This window comes from Branchiostoma floridae, chromosome 11 (assembly GCF_000003815.2).
Source record: "Branchiostoma floridae strain S238N-H82 chromosome 11, Bfl_VNyyK, whole genome shotgun sequence".
Lineage (NCBI taxonomy): Eukaryota > Metazoa > Chordata > Leptocardii > Amphioxiformes > Branchiostomatidae > Branchiostoma > Branchiostoma floridae.
In genome coordinates, this window is record NC_049989.1 from 5,455,548 (window position 1) to 5,476,714 (window position 21,167).

The 21,167-nt window shown below is 42.2% G+C and overlaps 3 protein-coding genes across 6 annotated transcripts; 2 read left to right on the plus strand and 1 right to left on the minus strand.

Moving 5' to 3' along the window:
• Positions 1 to 502: 502 nt before the first annotated feature.
• On the minus strand, positions 503 to 5,296 carry LOC118426156 (sodium-dependent lysophosphatidylcholine symporter 1-like). The gene is made up of 9 exons (XM_035835418.1): positions 5,267 to 5,296; positions 4,672 to 4,762; positions 4,106 to 4,221; positions 3,691 to 3,774; positions 3,379 to 3,462; positions 3,040 to 3,152; positions 2,542 to 2,679; positions 1,999 to 2,175; positions 503 to 1,748 (listed from the first exon to the last, which is right to left on the minus strand). Exons 1-9 carry the CDS (start codon positions 5,294 to 5,296, stop codon positions 1,616 to 1,618), a joined length of 966 nt encoding a protein of 321 aa, XP_035691311.1. The 3' UTR covers positions 503 to 1,615.
• A 5,696-nt stretch (positions 5,297 to 10,992) lies between these two features.
• Positions 10,993 to 16,068, plus strand: LOC118426485. The gene is made up of 2 exons (XM_035835924.1): positions 10,993 to 11,466; positions 14,865 to 16,068. The coding sequence occupies exons 1-2, from the start codon at positions 11,144 to 11,146 to the stop codon at positions 15,031 to 15,033; spliced, it is 492 nt and encodes a 163-aa protein (XP_035691817.1). The 5' UTR covers positions 10,993 to 11,143; the 3' UTR covers positions 15,034 to 16,068.
• Positions 16,069 to 17,909: 1,841 nt separating this feature from the next.
• LOC118426484 lies at positions 17,910 to 21,161 on the plus strand. Of its 4 annotated transcripts, none has more exons than XM_035835920.1 (3): positions 17,910 to 18,448; positions 19,949 to 20,222; positions 20,746 to 21,161. In XM_035835920.1, the coding sequence occupies exons 1-2, from the start codon at positions 18,111 to 18,113 to the stop codon at positions 20,190 to 20,192; spliced, it is 582 nt and encodes a 193-aa protein (XP_035691813.1). In that variant the 5' UTR covers positions 17,910 to 18,110; the 3' UTR covers positions 20,193 to 20,222; positions 20,746 to 21,161. The 4 variants fall into 4 exon arrangements, with proteins under 4 accessions (XP_035691813.1, XP_035691814.1, XP_035691816.1 ...); XM_035835921.1 differs by having other exon boundaries at positions 19,949 to 20,220; positions 20,752 to 21,161; XM_035835923.1 differs by having other exon boundaries at positions 19,949 to 20,215; positions 20,758 to 21,161.
• Positions 21,162 to 21,167: the final 6 nt, after the last annotated feature.

Below are 21,167 nucleotides of genomic sequence, written 5' to 3' on the forward strand. Positions count from 1 at the left end.
CTCAATTCTATCACAATATATGATATTAACTATATCTATCATTTTCACAACATATGTAAAACGTATTCTTTTGACTTTAAGTCATGCTTACTTGACCATATATATAAGACTGTATATTTTACCAACCCCTATGAATGGTACAGACTGAAGCTAATTGTTGCACCTTCCACCAATGGGGCAGTGGGATTTTCGGCCCCCGGTGAAATTTAACACCCTCTCTATAACAAAAGCTAAGGGCGTGTGGGGGCTATCCCACAAAAAATCAAACAGACCTACGTACATACCCTGCAGGAAAAGGTGTGTTTGTATGCACACCAAAGCTCTGTAACCACACGTATTCACTTTTTTTCTCTGCCTTCAAGAACAAAAAAAAGAGAAGATTTTTCGCAGTTAATGTGTCTGCCCACCGACAACTCACAGGCGTTATCAAGAAAGGGGTTATCAAAATTAAGTAATGATCGTGGAATTCGTCTTTCCTCGTCTGAAATAAAACTGAAACGTCTCGTATTGCTCTTGGGCTTTAGCAAATAGTTTTGGGGCCACAAAGTACATTTCTGTTGACCAAGTTCTCTGGCCACCATGACGGTTAAGTTAACGTTAATACATGTAACGGATGTTTGTGAAAAGGTAATGAAAAACAAATAGGTGTGGTGAGGTGCGGTGGGAACTTCTGCGAAGACAAAGTAAGAGTGAAAGTGGACCAATTGAGTGACGTAAAAAATCAAAGATCAAGTTTTATTCCTTCTTAGAATCCAGTCCAGTAGCCCAGTGCGGCTGTCTTTTACTATGCATATGCGTCTATTGCCATTACGTAGAGTATAATGTTTATGGCGTTTTCCACTCGTCAAACGAAAAATGTCCAAGACAATTTGTTCGTCTATCTTACTTATTCTTAGAGAATAATAATACTTTAAAAACTCTTAAATATCAACTTAAAGATATAGTCTGACAACGTAACATATTTCAGAAGGCACATGTAGCATATCGGATACGACGTGGCATATATCACGTATGTTCGGTTACATACAGTGCTTAGACATGTCAAGCGAATGTCAAGTGAACTTTGGAATATTAATCGTTAAACTGTCACTCAAAATCACCATAATGTAATAACTAACTTTTAAAATGTTTGCAAAACTAACGCAGAAGTATTCTGCGTAGTAGTCATTGGAATTTTGTATAACATTTCGCCGCGCCCACAACTTGTAAACTTCAACTTGCCCACCGGCTCATTGTTCCTCACCGGAAGCTATGACTAAACTTATTGAAAACGGGATAAGCCTGACCAAGCGCTTTGACCGGTGACTATTCCATAGTCATTAGGTGGGTTGTTCTTTTGTTTTCTACCTGCAATGTACACTATTGGAGCAGAGGTGGGCTGAAACTAGAAGAATAGGTTTGATGATCTTTTCTACAAAAAGAAAATGATAGCAACTAAAGTTTTTGCCTTAAAAAAAAATCAATTCATAGATATACATGTACTGTGTGTGTTTTTCTACGGTATGATAGTGAAGGACTAATTGGACGTGGGACTATGTTGCTCAAAAGCGACCTCTTTTAGCCTAGACGTAAACTGCATCAGCTGGAGAACTTCTGATTTGGTGTAAGATTATGTTTAGGCCGAGAAGCCGAAATTCTCCATTCCGTCTCCACTTTGCTTTCCCCGCACCTTTCCAATAACTTTATCTGATGTGATGTCGTCACTTTTCGTCTTCTCCTTTTGTCGTAGTCCTTCTTCACCAGTTTTCCTGTGAAAAAAGAACGGATTTCGTCAACACCGTTACCGTGCTATTCATGGAATTGAAATGGTTCAAATTTCAAACAACAATGTCATCTTTAGATGGAATGGGACTGTCCGTCTTTTTCAAATTGTTGGGAAATGCTGCTATTGAGCTCGAGACTCATATGGACCAACATTCTGCTAATTCAAGTTATGTTCAAAATACAATATCCAAGGAAAACACGAGCTTCTTATAAAAAGCTTAAGCTTCAAATAACCTTATATGTTTCAGAGCTTCCTTAGTTCTCTGTCTCATCTCCTCCGTGACTGGATACTGCCACAGAACCGCCAGACTCAACACAAGGCACAACATCGGCACCATGGTCACGTTCCAGCGGATAGCCCTGCCTACTGACTCTGGCTGGTCACAGCCGCCGCTCTCGTAGCCGCCGATTCTGTGTCAGCAATAATTCATACATTATAAGTTAATGATGATGATAAGTTAAGCAGGTGATGCTTCGAATTGGTTCAAAGAAAAGAGTGTAGCCGGGAGACAAGTTGATGAGTAGGAGTTAGCAAATAATCATCTCATGTCAAGACATTATTTAAAGTTATGCCCTGCTATCCATCCAATACCTTCGCTGTCTTTACCTTTTTTTATTGAATTGTAACTGTCTCTGTTGATATAAGTAGTGTAACTTACCTTTTTTCTGTTTATATAAGTGATAAGTAATATAGTACCACTAGTAGAGGGAGACATCACTTTGTTAAGTTAAAGGAATCGCTTGTCAGTAGAATATACGCATTTGTATTCTACTCACTCCAGGGCAACTGAATTGGCGCCAAATGCAATGGCCCCCGTTATCCGCTGGGCGGTGCTGATGACACCGTGCAGCACAGTGTCATAACTTCTGCCCGTCTGAAGCTTCAGGAGGTCTGACACATCAGATAGCATCATCCTGTAAAACAACGCAGAAATAAATCTTAGAGAGGCAGATAGAGACACACAGACAGTGTTTCTGACACCTATTCTAGGGATTGTGCACCATCAAGAGATATAAACGATATGAAATCGATCTAACAAACAAAATTTGCACTACTGTGGTTCGATAGTTGGCAACACTGGATCGGTTAGAAAGAAAACAGTGGAAATCGTACAAAGATGCTGCAAGAATAACATATCTGGGTTATATGCACCATGTTCTGCAACAGTCCTGACCGCTTATATTTCCTTATGAAGGCATTTTGTGAGAGGGTGTCATGCATATTAAAAATCAAATCTTGTATGACCTTAAGTTACGTAAAAGTCTATAACCTACCATGGCACAGTGAACAGCAGAGAATATGCCATTCCAAATACCGCGAGCAGTAGTAGAGCAGAAACAAGATTTCCGGGCACGAACAGAAGTCCTAACACAATGGGTATCAAGATCTGGCAGGAAGAAACATAGACTGTGGTGTTCACGGAGAAAATAATATAAGAAAAAATTTTATCTTTTCTAATGTTGTTGAATTCAAATGGCGTTTGCATACAATTCTTTGGTTTCTTAAGTTGTTTCTGTAGTTGCATTCATCATCAGTTTTCGTAAATTCTTCGTCGCGATGCACATACGTTTTCTACAACAAAATGTAAAAATAATTCATACATCGCATCTTACCAGGATGTTGCCGACTGATACAGGAGTCTTGCCAAACTTGGACATCAGCGCCGTTACAACAGGAATGCCTATCACACAGGAGCCCTGGAAATGCAAACATGCAAACATTTTGCAGTGATTGTTTTGGAATTGCGTATGATTTTGTGTCCTGAGGCTGTTTAAAAAAGTTGCAGGATAGTATAAAAGATAGCGAGTATATGATCGTAAACATCACAGAAAATAAAGTTTAGTTGGTAACTTCACAAATACAATATTTGAAATGCATGTGAATGCAGACTGGATCTGTTAGTGAAATAAAAAGTTTATATTTACCACAAGAACTAGCAGACAGTTCTGCACCTGACTTGCAAGTCCCAGGGAAAACTGCACATAGAGCGCCAGACTCTGTTGAATAGTCTGGATAAGATAATGTCATTGGTTTTTCAAGTATCAAAAATGGCTATGAAATACTGTTCTTCTAGCGCCTTTAAGTTTTACCATAGAATGGAAAAGAATGTACCTGATATAAACCATTGATTGAAATACGTAAGTTGCGTGAAGGCATGTCAGTGAAAGAAAGAGTTGTAAATCAAGCTATTCGTCCGATTTTCGAATTCCTCACGTTGTCAGTTAATTAGGTTTTCATTCAAGAATTTTCTATGAAAAAAATAATGATTAAATGATGACAACTTCATAATATACGTATTTCCTCTGAAAGGGAAGAAGACGAAACTTTGGACAAACTTACGTGACTGATCGTGAAGAAGCACAAGGACAGAAGAAATGCACAGACGGAGGGTCTATGTGTCATCACTCGCATCAGACTGCTTCTCAACGGCTCATCTGTCTTCTCCTGCTGGAATGCTGTGCTCGAAAAAAGGAAGGTAACGTGGCTGTACCTTAGACTAAAGACGAAGCATGGCGCTTTATAGTGAGCTAGAAGTGCGGCTTTGCTACAGCCCGTGTGTTTAGCCAAGCACACCGGGTAAACCCTACTCTTCTCGATAAGTGTGTTGGGTTCTTTTACGCGCAGAAGTTTGACGCTGAAGCTCATGCATAGAGCTCACTCATACACGGGACTGCCAGAATCTAACCCAAGCCTGAGCTCGTTTTCACAAAGAAACTGAGAAACTGAAAAACATCATCTTGTGAATTAAAGGAACCTTAAGGTTACCAGAGGAACAGATAACAAATGATTTTAAAATTTATATAGCACTGTAGTGACTATTCCTGGCCATTGGCAACTCAACTGACTATACAGAACACGTAAATGTAAATGCTGTATTACTATTACAAACTCGATCTTGTAACTACCTGTCCGTTGTTTGACTGTTGTTAGTGTTATCGTGGCGAAGATCAGAGCCAGGAGACACATGATTCCCGCCGCCACCAGGTACCCGACTTCCTGATACAGGGGAACCAGAAATATATATGAAAACCTTATATTATTATTAACTTATAGCATGCAACAGCACTGACTTAAAAAATGGAATACTATGCATTAATGAAAAGCATCATTGGATTCAAACCAATTTCTTGATGTAGTTATTGATAGACATCAAACATTGTAATGATTATAATGTGGTAAGACTGAACGTTGAATCCAAGACTGTATCGTGTATGGCCATGAACATGTTTATAAGACCCATAGAAAGGTCCCCCGCACATTGCTCTACAGTGTTAGATGATCTTAGATCGCAATGTCTTTTTACTCTTTTAGCACATATGAAATGAACAGACGCAAGGAAATTCCTACATGCACCTGTGAGAACAAACAAACGCACCTGTCTACCTGTCTGTAGAGGGGTGACGCCTGTGGCGTTACTGACCGTGCTGCAAGTTGACACTGCCGTTGCTATGGATACAGGTACCGGACAGGGACCCGCCGAACACCGAAGGCTACGACGACCTGGCCCTCAATGCCGACACCAACAACCATGCCGATAAGTCCACTTGCTGATCCTTTACAGTCGAGAAATGATAGTTTCATTACTCAAAACCATTTGTTCAGGAGAAGCCCCGTTACGCGCGTTCGTGACTTATCGGTAGAACACGACACGCCCCAAACGTGGCTTCGCAAGTCAGCTTTTGAATTTCTTGCCTATGTATAACAATTATGACGAATCCAAAAACCAGAACGTTTAAAATTTAAAGAGAATGAAACATTCTTTTTAGTCTTCAATTAGCAATTGCTTTTGATTCTTTTCCAGATTACTTACTTACTAAATGCAAATGGCCGATTCCCTGTCGCTGCTGTAGTCGCTGATGTGCATCACAAGAGTTCTGTGGGCCAGAGTGACGCCCTGGTCGGGAAGAAAGCTGTTACTGCAACGTTTAGTAGAATGTGGAAAAGGGTTGGACAAGGGCAGATTTGATCAGAAGGGTCGACATGTAGCCTCTTACCATGCTCCACAGGAAGTGTAGGAGTGTTCATTGGCAACCTTGGCCGGCTACACCCCTTTGTCATCTTTTGATGCTATCTTTAATATGCAACCGAAGGAACTGCTTGGAGATTACAATGTTGTAGTTATTTCTACGGAATGTATTTTCTTGGTATAGATACATACCGAGTTCAGAACACTCTCCGTTATATAGAGAACCACGAAATACGCGATTTTGCCAGCTGGTGCCACGTCTGGGACATACCACTCCAGCATGTAGAAGGGGACCGCGGCCAGAGAACAACCGAGAATCCTGGATAAAGACAGTCAAGCTTTTCATCACCTTCATTTAGTTGGGATCCATGAATACATTTGCACATAGATACAGCATGCCGTTTTTTTGCAAAGCACTATGGGTAAGGGGGCGAAGTCCCCCCTCTCTCACTCACAGTCTCTCTCTCTCTCTCTCTCTCTCTCTCTCTCTCTCTCTCTCTCTCTCTCTCTCTCTCTCTCTCTCTCTCTCACCCACTCACTCACCCACCAACTCACAGGCTCTCTCTCTCTCTCTGTCTCACAGGCTTTGTCTCACAGGCTCTCTCTTACAGGCTCTCCCTTTCTCTCTCAGCACGGTTTTCTTCCTGACAAGTTGTCTTTAAGGGGAATGGTTTCGATGAAGAATACATACACGTGTTTGTAGTAGAGTATACTACTTACCATGGTTTGAGTTGTCCCCATCTTGTATCAGCTCTTGTGATAAGATATGTAAGTACAGGATAGGCCAAGATTTCTGCCACTCTACCGAGGACGCCGACCAAGAGAAGGTGAAGCGGTGGAACCTCATGAGACAAAAAAAAGACCATTTTTGTACAAGCATATAGTAGCAACACGACGACATCGTTTACTTCCAACCAATTGCAACGTATTTATGTTGTAGAAGGTACTTTACCTGGGCGACTGTTACTAAGAAGTAGCTCAGGTAGAAGTTCAACACGTGTAGAGTAGTCATGTACGACAGGGCACCCATACCGTAGCACACTTTCTCCAACGTGGACGGGCGCTCCGTTGGGCCTGTGGTCGCCATCACTATACAAAATTGCGAAAAACACATTAAACTTAAAGTTCTTATCGTGCATTAAATAACGATCACCAAGCAATAGGGAGGATAAGTTAGTGAGACAACCGCACACCACTGCAGTTCGGTCGATCACATCTGCGCTGATTCTTCATGATTCGATTGAATCATTTATCATTGAGAAAAGTTTGAGTGGTAGATTTTACAATGATACATTATTTGTTGTGATCATACATATAGACACTAACACCAGGTCTGACTATGTGAGTGGATGTTAACAGTGCTCTAAATGAGGTGTTCAATGTGGATATAGAATGAGACCGACTATGATGACAGCAAGTACGTATACAGTAGAGCCATCCTTCACCTTGTCAGACAGCTGACGCCTGAAGTTTGGTGTGCAAATAAAGGTTATGTGACACATCAGCTGGTGCACTTGAATGCGTTGCTGATGTGTTATGCCCAATGGTGGTTATCGTGATCGGCATACAGATAGAGATCGGGTAAAGAAAACAGACAGCTTGGATAGAAACATGACCTAATGATCCAGTCACACATCGATATCTAACATACCTAACCTATCAGTAAGACTCTTGTAAGCCCAATCCGTATTTTTGACAACCAACACAGTTTAAGCATGTGACCTCATTTTAAGGTCAACTACATGCAAGTCTACGCAGTTCACAAATTTCACTGTACCGAAATTGTCTACCCAATCTTTTTCGACAGAACTCTGAATTATTGTGCAGGTTTGAATGTATATGTCTTTAATTAGTTTTGCTCAACACAAACAAAAATGTTGCGAATATTCTAGTGTAGCCGTCATTTGAAATATCTTTAAGTTAATGTTTGAATGTTCGACCTCAGTCGGAATCGTAATAAAACCAGCACCTGTGGCCTTTTCACCTGGTATCCAGTATACTGTGGATTGGCTAGGTTCCCTTCGGGAGAATCTTCTGCGGTACTCTCTCGCATCAGGTTGGAGTTTTACACGATACTAAGGAGTTCGCCATAGCTGACCGTGTAAAACTCCTACCGTGTGCGAAAGATTACCCCGGCGGCACAAAGATTCTCGTGCCCCGTAGACAGACTGTATACAAGGTTAGTGGCCTTTTTGCCGAAATCTGCCTTTTTGCCAAAATCTGCAGTACTGACTGTATAGAATCAACCTCTTTCCACCCGGAATCCTATCCACCGTCTTTCCTCACCATCTTGATGTTGTAAGGAATACTCACCCTTAATGAGATGTTCCAAAACTCCCGAGTAGCGGTATCAAGTTATACGAAAATCTGCTGGGAAAGGTTATTGACAATTGTTCCTTGTCAAGGCTGAGATGCTTTGTCAATATGCTAATGTCCTGGGAAGCTTTCGACGGATAAGGGCGTACTTTTATGTTCACATCGGTCAACTGTTAACTTAAATGTAGCTGGCCTATGAAATGCTTAATTATTTCAACATTTTGGTTCGAAGTTGTAAATGTTTGATCAGCTCAATGAAGCCAACACCTCGTATATCCTATCGTGTGATCAGAAGTCAGTGACCTTTTTGTTGCAAAAAAAGTGCGACACTGTATATGATCCCCTGGAGGCATGTGGCAATTACGAACGAAAATGACGCCCAATGCATTTACACATCGCCTTGATTGTTAGAAAATTCGATTCCTAAAAAACACTCACCCTTCAGAAGATGATCTAAAACTCCTTAGCAGCGCTTAGGTTGTTCCTTAAGGGCTAAGATGCCAGGACTGAGATGCTCAGCAATATATGCCTTGAAGCTTTCAAGATTCGTCAGACCGGTTCACTATCAGGAGTCAGGGATCCATTCAAAACAATTCATCGTCACCTGCCTGAGGAAATCGTTAGGAATTTATTGGAAGAATCTCTGACAAGAATTCGCTCTGTAATGACTGCATATAGTTTGTGTTTTGAAAGCTCCAATTGCGATTTATCAATTTAAATAATTGAATAGAGCTTGGCCGATTTTCTGATAAGATTTTGTTTAAATAGTTCTATAAAGTCCTACCTATGGACTTAGAGTTCAGAGACCTCATACCTCAACGAAGTAATGTAAATTTACTTTTTGCCACAGAAAGTAAAATCCATGCATGACATCCTCTGCAAGCTGCATATTTAGTAAGAGAGGGCGAAAAAAACATGATGGGTAAAAAAACGACGTACATGTTTTTTTTTTCAAAATAGACACCACAAACATTGTAATATATAACAAGAATCTAAACAACAAAACACGGTATTACAGCATATGCCTTGAAGCGTTCAAGATTTGCCAGACCGGTTCACTATTAGGAATCAGGGTTGCTTCAAAACTTGTGTCGTCTGTGGGAATCGCTTTGATAAAGAATTTGCCCTGTATTTAGAAAGGATCCAATTGCGATTTAGAAATTGAAGTCATTGAATACTGCTCGACCGATTTGGTAACAAGATTCTTTTTTGAAAAATAGCAGCATAAAGCCCTCATACATTCATTAAGTACTGTAAATTCAGTGAAACTGCCATTAATACTAGGTAGATCAAAGTACGCAGTTCGCGATTTTCAACGTTGGCTAGGTTCTCTTGTGCCGGGAAAGGGAGTTTGCCTAGCCTAGAGCCTAGAGGAAGGGAGTTAGCCGTGAAAGCGAGTTTGGCCCCGTCCCGGGACAGAAAATCGTTGAAAATCGCAAACCCCTCCCCCCAAATGAAAACCAGCCACTTTCGTAGAATGCAACGGAGGCTACCCATGCCATGGAGCTATTAAAGTTCAGCTAACCCCGCCTATGTCAGATCTCATACTGCATGTGTACTCGCGCCTCCTTTGAGTTTATAATAGAAGTGCAAACATTACGTCGGTTGTAAAGAATTTTACTGGTTTATAGCAACTGTACTCCTCGCGTGTGTCAGCAATGCTCTCATTGAATACAACGTAGACTCTCAGGAATTTGACAGAAAGGTAATACTGTTAATAAATAACCAACATCGTGCAACCTGTAACAATGAAGAAAATCAGGCCACTCGTGGCCTCATTGGTCTGACGCAATTTGCGGTTTTCTTTCGTGAAGTAAGGGCTTTGTTGCGTCATTTTCCCCGTCCCGTCCCCGTTACAATTTTCTACCTTCTGCTCAACCGTTAACCAGGACTGTTGAGTATAGGAACTCCTTTTCACCAAGAGTCGCGCACAGAATACTGCAACCCAATGTGTGAAAGCAATATCAGATACATGTGATATTAAACTTTTCATAATTTATATAGAGTTGTGATATCAGTGTTAGCCAGTATTCATCTATGCGCATGATGTAATGAGAACAACCAATTTATATGTCAGGGTAGAGACTTAAGTCTTTCTTCTTGTACTATACAATGTGGATAGATGATTATTATTTTTAAGAACTATCCAATGCAGCGCCACATTTTGTTAGAATAACTGTGGGATAAGATTTTGTGATGTAGTGAATGGTTTCTGAACTTTCGAGTATTTGTAAGGCACTTTCTAGGTGCTGGGACAGCCTTACCAAAAATCAAACTACAACTTGTACAAGAGAAGGCTTTCATACAAGCAAGTTTTAAGCGGATGAGTAGTTCTTGTTTATCATTTCTTGATATTTGTTATACATGTAATAGATTCAAACTAGTATCATTTAATCGTAAGGATGTGTGATGTGGCTCACCCAAATACCGTTAACATAACCTGTGACACGGTTCGGGATTTGAAACTTGGATTCTTTCCGATTATGCACGGCCGTCAACCGCAACTTACACCAGGAAAGGGTTTGGCTACTTCAGTCTTCAGCATCCTTTAAGTAAACTTGACTTTGACTCAGCTATAAAGCCTTACGCGGCATAAACCGGTATGCACCGGTATAGACCAGTAGACGCCCGCGTATAGCTTACGCAAGCAGGTGGAAAAGCGTGATAGCGAGCTGTGACCGGCCGACACGTTATCAAGGTAGTGGGAAATAGTGATTGAACTCGAGTGAACCGGGTCGGGAACCGAGAGGTGAATGAACTTTTGTCAATATTTTACAACTATTTCTTATTTATATTGATCATATTGACAGGGCACGTGGCAGACACGAACAGGTACATCCAGGTGTGCTGTTAGGTCACGCATGGTGCACGTGATTGCATCACTGCTGAGGAGTCCCTGAGCGACTGTTTCCTATTAATAGTCCGGACTACGTCAGAGGTTACCACCAAATAAGGACGTGTCCCGCGGGGATTGCCACTTACCCAGAAACAGCGCCGGAAATCGAAAAGTCTGGTGACGTTCGCGAAGTCATTCTCGCCTCGGTAGTGGACCAAGGTTTCTTAAGACAAGAAGGCAGTCTTCAAGATATTTAGAGATGAATATGATGATTCCTGCTGACGCCTCTCGAGCGACAGGCGGTCGCTGTGTGAAGGCTCTGCGGTGGATCGGCTGTCTGATAGCACTGGTCGGCATCATGATATCGGTGGCTGTGGTGATCATGACGGGCATGCAGAGCGAGGAGGGGATACGGTTTCCGGGAGAGGGACTGCTTCTGCTGTTCGTCGGAGTGGCACTTGTTTTACTGAGTCTGTGTTATACTTCATACTCTCCCCACGGCACAGAGAGAAGGCGGCAGAACTCTGTATTGAATACGAACATTGACCAACCACCCTCGTACTGGGAAGTCTGCGACTTAAGGTAGGCATACAGTGTGCTGTGTGTGTATCATATGTCCTGTCTGTCTGTGGAGTTACTATATAAAGATACCAGTTTGTGTGGCTGGGTCAGAACGGGTCATTTCAGTTGACTACACGACAATCTAGAAATGTCCTCTAATAAAACAGTTTCGTTATAACCTGACATACCCAAACTGTTAGGCTAGAGTTTTTAACGTTACTTAATTAAGCAGGTTAAAAACTGGGCTCTCATCGGTTCTTGCGTTAAAGCATTCTGCCTAATACTAGGACTTTTACCAGAATGACAAGGCATATGAAAGGTACCATAAAAGTTGACAATGAAGCCGGAATATGAGCGGAAATTTTGGTTTCGTCTAGTATGTAACGTTACATGGATGTCGGACGTTGACCACTGTGTTTTCCCCAGCTTAAAACTTCCGCCTGACGTCGTTTGTACCTGAGTCACTGTCTGTGGTCTACCATGCATGAAAGAATAACAACGTTGCGGTATTTCTTCCTGGTAGTACACGCTTTAAATGTTCAATGTAATTACGTTACTGGGCAAGAATATTGTCATGTCGTGGTACGAAATGTACACTTTAACCATGTATATGTGAACCTCTGTCAGACCTTTAGTGTGCGTACGTAGGTGTATTCCGATGTACACCTGTCGGAACATGCACTATTTGCAAAAGGGCGGTGTTGTTTTTACCCTCTGTTAGCTTTCGTAACAATGTACGCGGCATTCAGTGGCAGATGCATCGTCATTACATCACTGTGAATCTTATAAAGGACGTTGACCTACTTAAAAATCGGTTACTTCATTTTCCTGTTCTCAAAACCTTGAATTGTCTTGAACAACAAATGTTACGTATTGTATTTAGGCCAGGCAAGTTTTCTCAGACTTAAACCTTTTTCGTTGTGCCTACGTGAGTTTGTACCTGTCCGCGATGTCGCTAGATTAGATCTCGGCCCAGTGAATACTAGTGTGTGACGTCAATGTTTTGTTAGAAGTGCCCGAAGCGCTCACGACAAAAACACATACAGACCGCAACTGCCATATTTACCCGTGGTTGCGTGATATGCCAGGGCCTCTAACCAGCAGGTTGTTTGTTTGGCGACAGTTGGTATTGGTTTTCTTCGCCTGACCGAGGAGTTTTTAAAAGAACTGAGCCCCAAAGTCAGACCCGTCTTACCTGAGTCCCATTCACGTCCTTCCAAGCGTTAACACCAGTTATAAGTGGTGCAGTCAACTTAGCACTTAGTTATATTTTAACACCCGTTGGGCTGCTCTATTGTAGAGCAGAATGTCACTTGAGACAAGTGACATTCTTTCTTCACTTATGCCACCCTTCCCTACTTGTGTTGCTGACAGACGGTCTTTCTTGCGAATTGGTGCAAGGCTCTTTGTATACACTGAGAATGGCAAAACTATAGGCAGTAAAATTTTCTAAGAATTTTTGCTTTGTCATGAAAAGGCAAGGACTTTGTTCACGCCTGTTATGGACCATGAATTGTTTACGGATAGATGATCTGGGAGACAGACAGGTGTGCAAACTATAAGTATGCCTGAGGCCACATGTTGTTTATAAACGGTGTCGATAAGACCTTGATTCCATATGATTTTTGTCAAGTCAATTGTGTCAAGCAAAGGTCTTCTTTTCCATGGTCAGCTTCCCTCGTTAATTTGACAATTGAACATATACTTAACGTTAATTCGCAAGATTCTGATAGCCCTTTGCCATACGCACGCCTTCTGTGCTTATGATGATTTATCCAATTATTGATCGGTTTATTGTTAATATCAATATCTGTGATGATGGTGTTATTCCCCTACCGATCGCGACGTTCTATCGTGTACGAAATGCCACCATTTAATATCGATGTGAATGCCACACTTAAAACCGTGTAGTGGCACCACACCTCAAATCGTGCAATGGCACGTTTATACCCAAAATTCTTCCATTATCTGGATGACGTGAATGTCCATTTTCCAGGTACCGTCTTGTGATATATATTACACCAAGGCAAAACCTGCCATCTAAAGTGAGAGAGCCACACATGCATCTCATGGTCACATACTCCATCCCGCACTAGTCTCTGCCAGACTGTCTCTGCTAGGAGGAATAATTTGCCAGCAGAAGGTTTGGGCGGACGCCATAGGGGAATATGCTAACCTTAGCGTGGACTGACTCCCCTGGACAATTTTCCAATTCGAATTCCACGATCCCCGTACCCCCATAGGAAGGCCTCGTGGAAGCTACCCATAACCCTAGTTCACCTTTATTCGGGGTGTAACCTATTTGCGATGTATTAAAAAAGCAGACAGTATGTAGAGATATCAAGTCAGCGGTGGACGGTGGTTTCAGACTGCAATATTTTAAAAGTATTTTAAGCCACCACCCGTCGACTTGATATTCCCAAATACGCTGTTTTCATTAGATACAACGGATATAGGTGAACTAGTGTTACGCGTGCTAGATTAATCCGCACGTTGTAGCATGGCTTCCCGCGATTTGATAAACGAGCAGCCATGACAGCCAAGGCCAACTGCTCACCTCGCCTGTCGTGCAACGTGTATAACCGCACGTCAGCACCTAAGGAGGTGCCAAGTTCAACTGCTGTATAGCAGTGAAACTACGTTTTAGCGATCACCGGTAAAGTCGGTTCATAAGATACACATGTTCGACCTTCAGAAAGAGCATGGAAGGTCTCGGTCCCAAATGCATATTTTATTTATCTGATAGCTTTCCCAATCCACACTTTAATAATAATAATATAATAATAATAATAATAGCCTTTATTGCACATTCATGCCCTATCGGGCTAAGTACAGGCATATAGATACAAAAGGTAGTAATGCAGTACACATGGTTTCTAAAACATGGATTTTAAAACTAGTCTAATACATTTGTTCGGCTTCTTCTCGTTTCTTAGTAATGTTGAATATGATGTTGATACAGGGAATTGCATCGATTTTACAATGACCAAGACAAGAAAGTGACTGATGATGAAGACAAGAAAGTGTTAAGATGATGAATATGACAGTCTATGTATTGAGATAGACACATTATATTCCAGGGCGATAACATGAATTTTTTTACCCAGATTTTATCACTTTCATCCACAAGGTCAATTTTAAACTGAAAACAGACGTAAGCCAATCTGTCTACTCTCCAAGTAGAAGCAGGCTCCGGCTGGTATTGACGTGTTAAGGCGTTTTTGTCGGGCTTTCTATTTTGAATCGTTTTCTTCATGTCCGTTCGGCCGGCGGAAAAGAAGTACTAAGTAAACGGTGAAAAAAATAGTCTGACATAACGCCTAAAACACGTCAAAAAACAGCCGGATCCGAACCTCTGCTTGGAGAGTAAGTTGTCACTCATCACTCATCGTTCTTCCTTGTGTTTGTTTCGTGTGCAGTTACGACAACCCCATCATGGCGCCCACCGTGATTACAGAAGGCGGAGTCATCATCGTGCCCACCAGCAGACTCAGGACCATTTCTGAAGGCGTCGTCATAGACGTGGACTCCTTACAGGGAGAGCCTGACGAACCCTTACCGAAGTACGAAGACGTCGTGGGCAGGTGACAGAATTCAAGACAGGATATAACGTCTTAGAATATGTCTGAAGGAGCTGTCACCGATTAAAATTGTACAAAACTGCTGCACATTTGAGCATGATTTGCAGACATGGCCCATCTGCATCATCGCATTGGACTGCACCTCGAGACAAGGCCGCAAGGGTCGCTGTTGAGCAGTAATGAGTACGAAGCAAAACTATGACAATCTGACATTACCATGCATCATATAACCTCCTCAGCTTAGTTGGTGATTAAGCAATCCATGGCCTGCTCAAGGAATCTGAAACATTCCCAATAAGATGAAAATTTACTTTTATTTAGCATTTAAGTTATTCAAATGCTTTATTTATTTGGTTTTCCGGCGCTTCCAGTGTAGTAAGAGGAATCCTTAACTTCATGTCTATGCAATTATATTAATTCCAGTACTAAATCATACTTGTGCGACAAGACGTGCCAATGGAAAAGTCTGTACGATCCTGTACCAGGATTTACTTGTCAAAGCTGAACTATATGAAACTGACTGTGCAGACATATGTGTTGTGATGTTACATATCAAGCTTTGGTGACCAAATGGAATGAGAAGGTTTTATAAGAATTTGTTTATTATTTTTGTAAGAAAGAATATTCTAAAAACCACATCACAACAATTTCTTGATTTTTCAGAATTCGACGAATTTTCGCAAACGACCTAACAGAAATTACACTATGTGTGGGGATATAAAGCATCAACTTTTGCTATTCTCCCTTTCAGTCTCTTTATTTTTGCTATATTTGAAGATCAAGTAATTGAAATGATGTGGTCATATTTATTTACGGGCGGAATGCAGCTATCATTGTGTTTGTTTATTGGTTTGGCTGTTCAGCACGGAAGTCAGGGTTGCCCAACTAGCCTGTGGTTATTACAAATGGATAGCCCGGCTGGCAGAGACAAAAACAATACAAAACAGTAACAGTAGTCTTAGTACATTATTTGTAGCCCTTAGCTATCATTGTATATAGCTGAAGTGTCCGCCAGCTTGAATAAAGCAGATATACATTCGGGGATACTCTCTCCTGTGTTTCGTTGGCTACGTCATAGAGATAGAATATGGTAAATGCAGGGACTCGAGCTATTAAATCTCAAAGCAGATATTGTGACTGACGACATTAACTATGCCTAACTGCCACTTTTATCACCTACACACACTAGCCTCCCCACAGTTAAACAAGCAACGTCGCAGCATTTCTTTCAACGTATGCATTGAAGTAGTAAGGATATATGCAGAACAAGCCGGTACAGTTAAACCTTCCAACATTTATAGCCGGGGATGTAGTGGCTAAACACGCACGCATAATGCATTTATACCTGCTTTACAACACTCTCCGCGTTGTACAATATATTATACAAGCTTTATTGACACGACAAACAAGTACAGCGACTTTTGCATGGTCAACTACAAACTACAAGAAAGAAAATGGAGAATACAGAATAGATCTAAATATAGGATAATAAAATTCTACATGCATATGGACACAACCAGCTAGAGCACAAGTGCAGACAGTATAAAATGCTTCTGTATTGCACACTTTACAATTTTATTGCTTTACGAGATGTTTATACAGATCGAAACGACCTTTACAAGGATGCCTGCGGAATACGTGTCATCATAAACCTTCTAGAGAACGTTGACCAGACAGTGGTGGCTTTTTGCCAGTCAAAATACATTGCTATGGGACCTCCGATCCCATTGGGAGACTCTTGGCCAACCTGTACGTGTACAAGATTAGAATATCAGATGTTTGAGATGCCGCGAATTGTAAGGGGCGATGCATGGCAATGTTAACCGAGTTGTAACGTGTCAAGTTCCCCTGTCATGATCACTCAAACGTATTTCTCTCACGTCTCTTACAGAAGTGATCAGTAGTGTAGCTGAACTCTCACGGAGACTATTTTACAATGCACATAGACAGGCATAACAAACGCCGTGACGTAACGTTAACAATTTATACATAATCTCAGAAAAATCTAACATAGGATTAACACGTTAATCAAGCACTGTATCAGTAGAAGCACCAAAAGTGTTTTAAGAAGTGCGATAGTCTTTTTCTCCTAAAACATCTCATGAAGGCCGCAAGGATACATGTGCTGTCCGTAAACTTGTGAATGTCTGATATTTGTTGTTACACGCATTGCATGCTAATTTTGGCGCCAAAAGTGAACGTCCGACCGCACAGCTACCTCAGCCACCTACGCCGTCCGTATTGGGAACAGCCAGAAAAGGCGGTAGTCTGATCCAATACGTTCTAGTTTTAGGCAGGAAGACTGTAAGATTTTGCAAACTTTGACACCTGCATACACATACTTACATACATACATAACTGTTACATACATACATACATACATACATACATTAACACAGCACACACATAAAATCAACACAACAATTCAAAATCATAACGTTAGCTGGTCAAAAACATGCAGTACTTGACCTTGGCCTAACGTTAACTTTAGGGCACTTCAGATGTCCTTGTGGTGGTTAACGTTTGCCGTGGTAGATAATTTCGTCCATTATCCAGGTTTGCTGTCGGAAGCTAACCTTGCCTCTAAGCACCTTTCAATTCAACAGAGAATACATTAATGGCAATAGTTGTGGTCAGATCCTTACGGCAAGGTAACGTTAAACATGTCAGGTATCTATTGTGCAGTTATTATCCAGGAATGTCATAGCTAATTGCGGTAGGAGTCTGTATATGAAACACTCGTCTGTTTCCATTAAAAACAGAGAGTAAAGAGTAAAATCACGTTTGATATGCCGAAAGTGGGTTCATAAAAGACCTTATAAAGCAGGAATTCCGCGCACGTGCAGGTCTACACGTTCACTTATCGGCAACAGGTGACGTCATTTGCACATATAAGGAAGTCCCCACTCGAGGCTTGTCCCAACCCTGGAGAGGAAACTAGAGAAGGGTAAACTTGTAGCACGCTTCTTCAGTCTTCCACCCTGAACTTGGCACTGGCTTGCGTGTCGTGTTGACAGTGATATAGAGTGACGAGTGCTGAGTGGTTGTTAAGACAGCAGGACGGAGAATCCATCGGTTTGGGCCATGTTTGCCGCACCTCTAACCGGCGGGGAGGCTGGCCAGGGCATGCCGACCCAGCGCCAGTGGAACGCCGTGCTCAGGCTTTTCGGGGCTATGATAGCCATGACCGGGGTAGCCGTGGCGATAGCCGTCATGGTCATGGCGAACAAGGACGAGGAAGAGAACCGTTTTCCCTGGGAGGGGGTTCTGTTGTTTTCGGTGGGACTTATCATGGTGTTGTTTAGCCTGTACTACACGGATCCGGAAGGGGGAGGGCGGAGAACATCCCAGTGTGTCGTCAGGAGAGAGTCTGACACGATGATAGACCAACCGCCAGCGTACTGGGAAGTCTGTGATCTTAGGTAAGAGTTCTTTGTGATTATTCGTTGTCAAGGAAGCCTACTGTCGATTTAAGTTGTCGACTTCACGAACTCAAAACAGGTATGATTTCTGAATGTTTACAGTTTACAAAGTCCTTGAAATCTGGGTGTAACGTTATAAACAATTCCTGTTAGTGTGCATGTTTTTGTCTTAGATTTTCAAGTCACGACATCTATACTAACGTTCAGTATATACGTTAGATTTGGTATTGCTTCTACCAACTGCCTTTCTTTTTAGTATGTGGTTATAGTACCTTCATAGTCATACACAGTCTCTTGCTGCCAGGCTCCTTGCTTGCTTGCTTATATTATGCGACCTTTCTTGACCGCAATGCTTATCGTTTTAACAATGTCTTTGCAAGCATTGCTGATGTTTCACAATGAAACATCATATCTGGTACATCTCAGGAATGTATATATCTATGAGACTATGACAAAGGCTTGATACGGTGTAAGGTCACAAGATACAAAACATGTTTTGTTTACAAAAGGCACGATGTGAACTTTGACCCGATTTGCACTGCATGCGCTACACTCTGGACTATTCCATCTAAGATATTCGTGTGGGGTGGGGGTGTAAATGTGGAGATTTACTATCTTACAACAAAGAGCCTTGCTCATAATGATAGACACGACAAAATATTTTGATATGTTGGAGTAGCTAGTGGGGTATTCACTGCATCAAGGTAAACGAAACGTAAGAATGGTGCCGCGGACGGGCATGTTTTTGAGTGACTATTACTAGGGCGTGAACTGAAGTGGTAACTTTATAGATGGTTCGTCTAGACAGGGCCACCCACCCGAACCATAAATACACAAATTGACAGTCATTGCCAAGGGGTTGGCCAATAATGATCTTGTAGGGATTCAAATGGTAGAGGCAGTGTCTCAGAAAAACAATGGACAAAATAACTGAAAGGGTGGTATGCGTTTGTATTTGAGATGGATATTATAGCAGATCGTCGGTTGAAATAAAAAGAAAATATTGCATTGTAAAATATGAATGCTTCCCTCCCTAAACGACCAATCCTGGGTCACCCCCAACGTGTATCATTTACGCGCGTAGCTGCACGTCGCCCATGCAGCTGCGTCACGTGCTGTTCAGGGCTGCCAACTCTCCAAGCAGATGTAACATGTTTGTTCTGACGGCTTTGCTTTGTGCTGCACGCGGCTAAACGATCGGTTGAAAATATGACACCTGAATATGAAACTGAATATACGATTGAGAAATCTTGTAACTGATATTGATGCTTAAGTAATGTTGCAATGCAGTGCGCTTAATTAATCTTTACATTGAATCTTTACCTTGAACCACAGCCAGTCGATACCCTATTGGGTAATAAGGCTGTCCAATAATATTAATATTGAAGAAGGAAGTTCAAAACTAAAAGCTTCCCATTGACTATCCCATCTCAGGTTTGCATAGAGTTATTTCAAGGTATTCCATAGAGTATTTCAAGGTGTTCCAATTTCCACACGCAGTGGTCCCCCACCGGACTACTTAGAACCGACGTCGGTGACGTCAGGCAATGGCGAGATCGTGGTCACCATCACAAGAGTCAAGTCCACTCCGCCCTCAGCGGCCGCCGTAGACTCCGCAGCGGTGAACATAGAGGAGCCATGCCGACAACAAGACGAAGAGGAACCGGACGAGCCGCTACCGTCGTACGAAGATGTCGTAACGTTAGAAGAGAACGAAAGAAGAGATAGAACGTCCTCTGTATGACGGCCAAAATGTTTTTTATACAGATTTAGTAGTCTCTACCAGACTCGGGGGGGTGCAGATCCCTCGATGGAGACCTGTGGGTATGTGTGTTTCCTGTTTTTGTCTTTCCTGTGTTTTTTTTTCGTTGTCTTTGCTGTGCTGTGTGTCTTGTGCTGTTTCGTGTGTGTGTCTGGGTCTTTGGGTGTGGTCTCCTCCGTCCCTCCGGGGTCGGTGTGTTTCCTGTGCGTTGTCTTTCCTTGGGTGGCGGCCTTGTCTCTGTGTGTTCTTGTGGTTTTCCTTGCTTCCTCGTGTTGGCTCGTTGGGTTTGTGTGTCGCTTTCCCTCGCGTGTTGGTTGGCTTCCGGTCGTCCTGGCGCTCCTTCGGCTTCGGTCTGTGGTTTCTCCTCCCTTGCTGGCGGGTTCTGTGTCCGTGTGCTGCGCTCCCTGTGGGCGCCCTCCCTGTTGGCTGCCTGGTTGTCCCGGCCTTGTTCCGCCCTTGTTCCCTGGCCGGCTTCCCTCCTCTTGCCGGCTTTCTCCTCTATTTGTTCCATTTCTACGGTTTTCCGGCGACCCGGAGTCTGGTAGAGACTACAGATTTAGCACTGACAAAACAATCTGTCCGTTGTCTGCACTTCAGCCATGTTCCACCAGGGGACTCTGTTGAGTGATCTTGGCAATCAGCCCGAGCTGAAGGAAGAACAGTTTTCGCACATGGCCGTATTGAACTTGAAGGGCTCCCAATCAAGTCAACTAGGCTTAGTTAAGGGATATATCTAGAATAACTAATACGCAAGCAATGTCTCCAATTGTGTGCCATGTGTTTTGTATGAACAATATGTAGCTAGTGGCAGCCCATATCGCATTTAACGTCATATATACGTGCATACTGTGTATGCTGAATGAAACTTGACAATTCTATCTCTTACAGTTGTTAGCGGGTAGTTGGAGAACGGGCTCCAATAGTAGGGGTAGTGAATACGTAACATGTACATTAAAT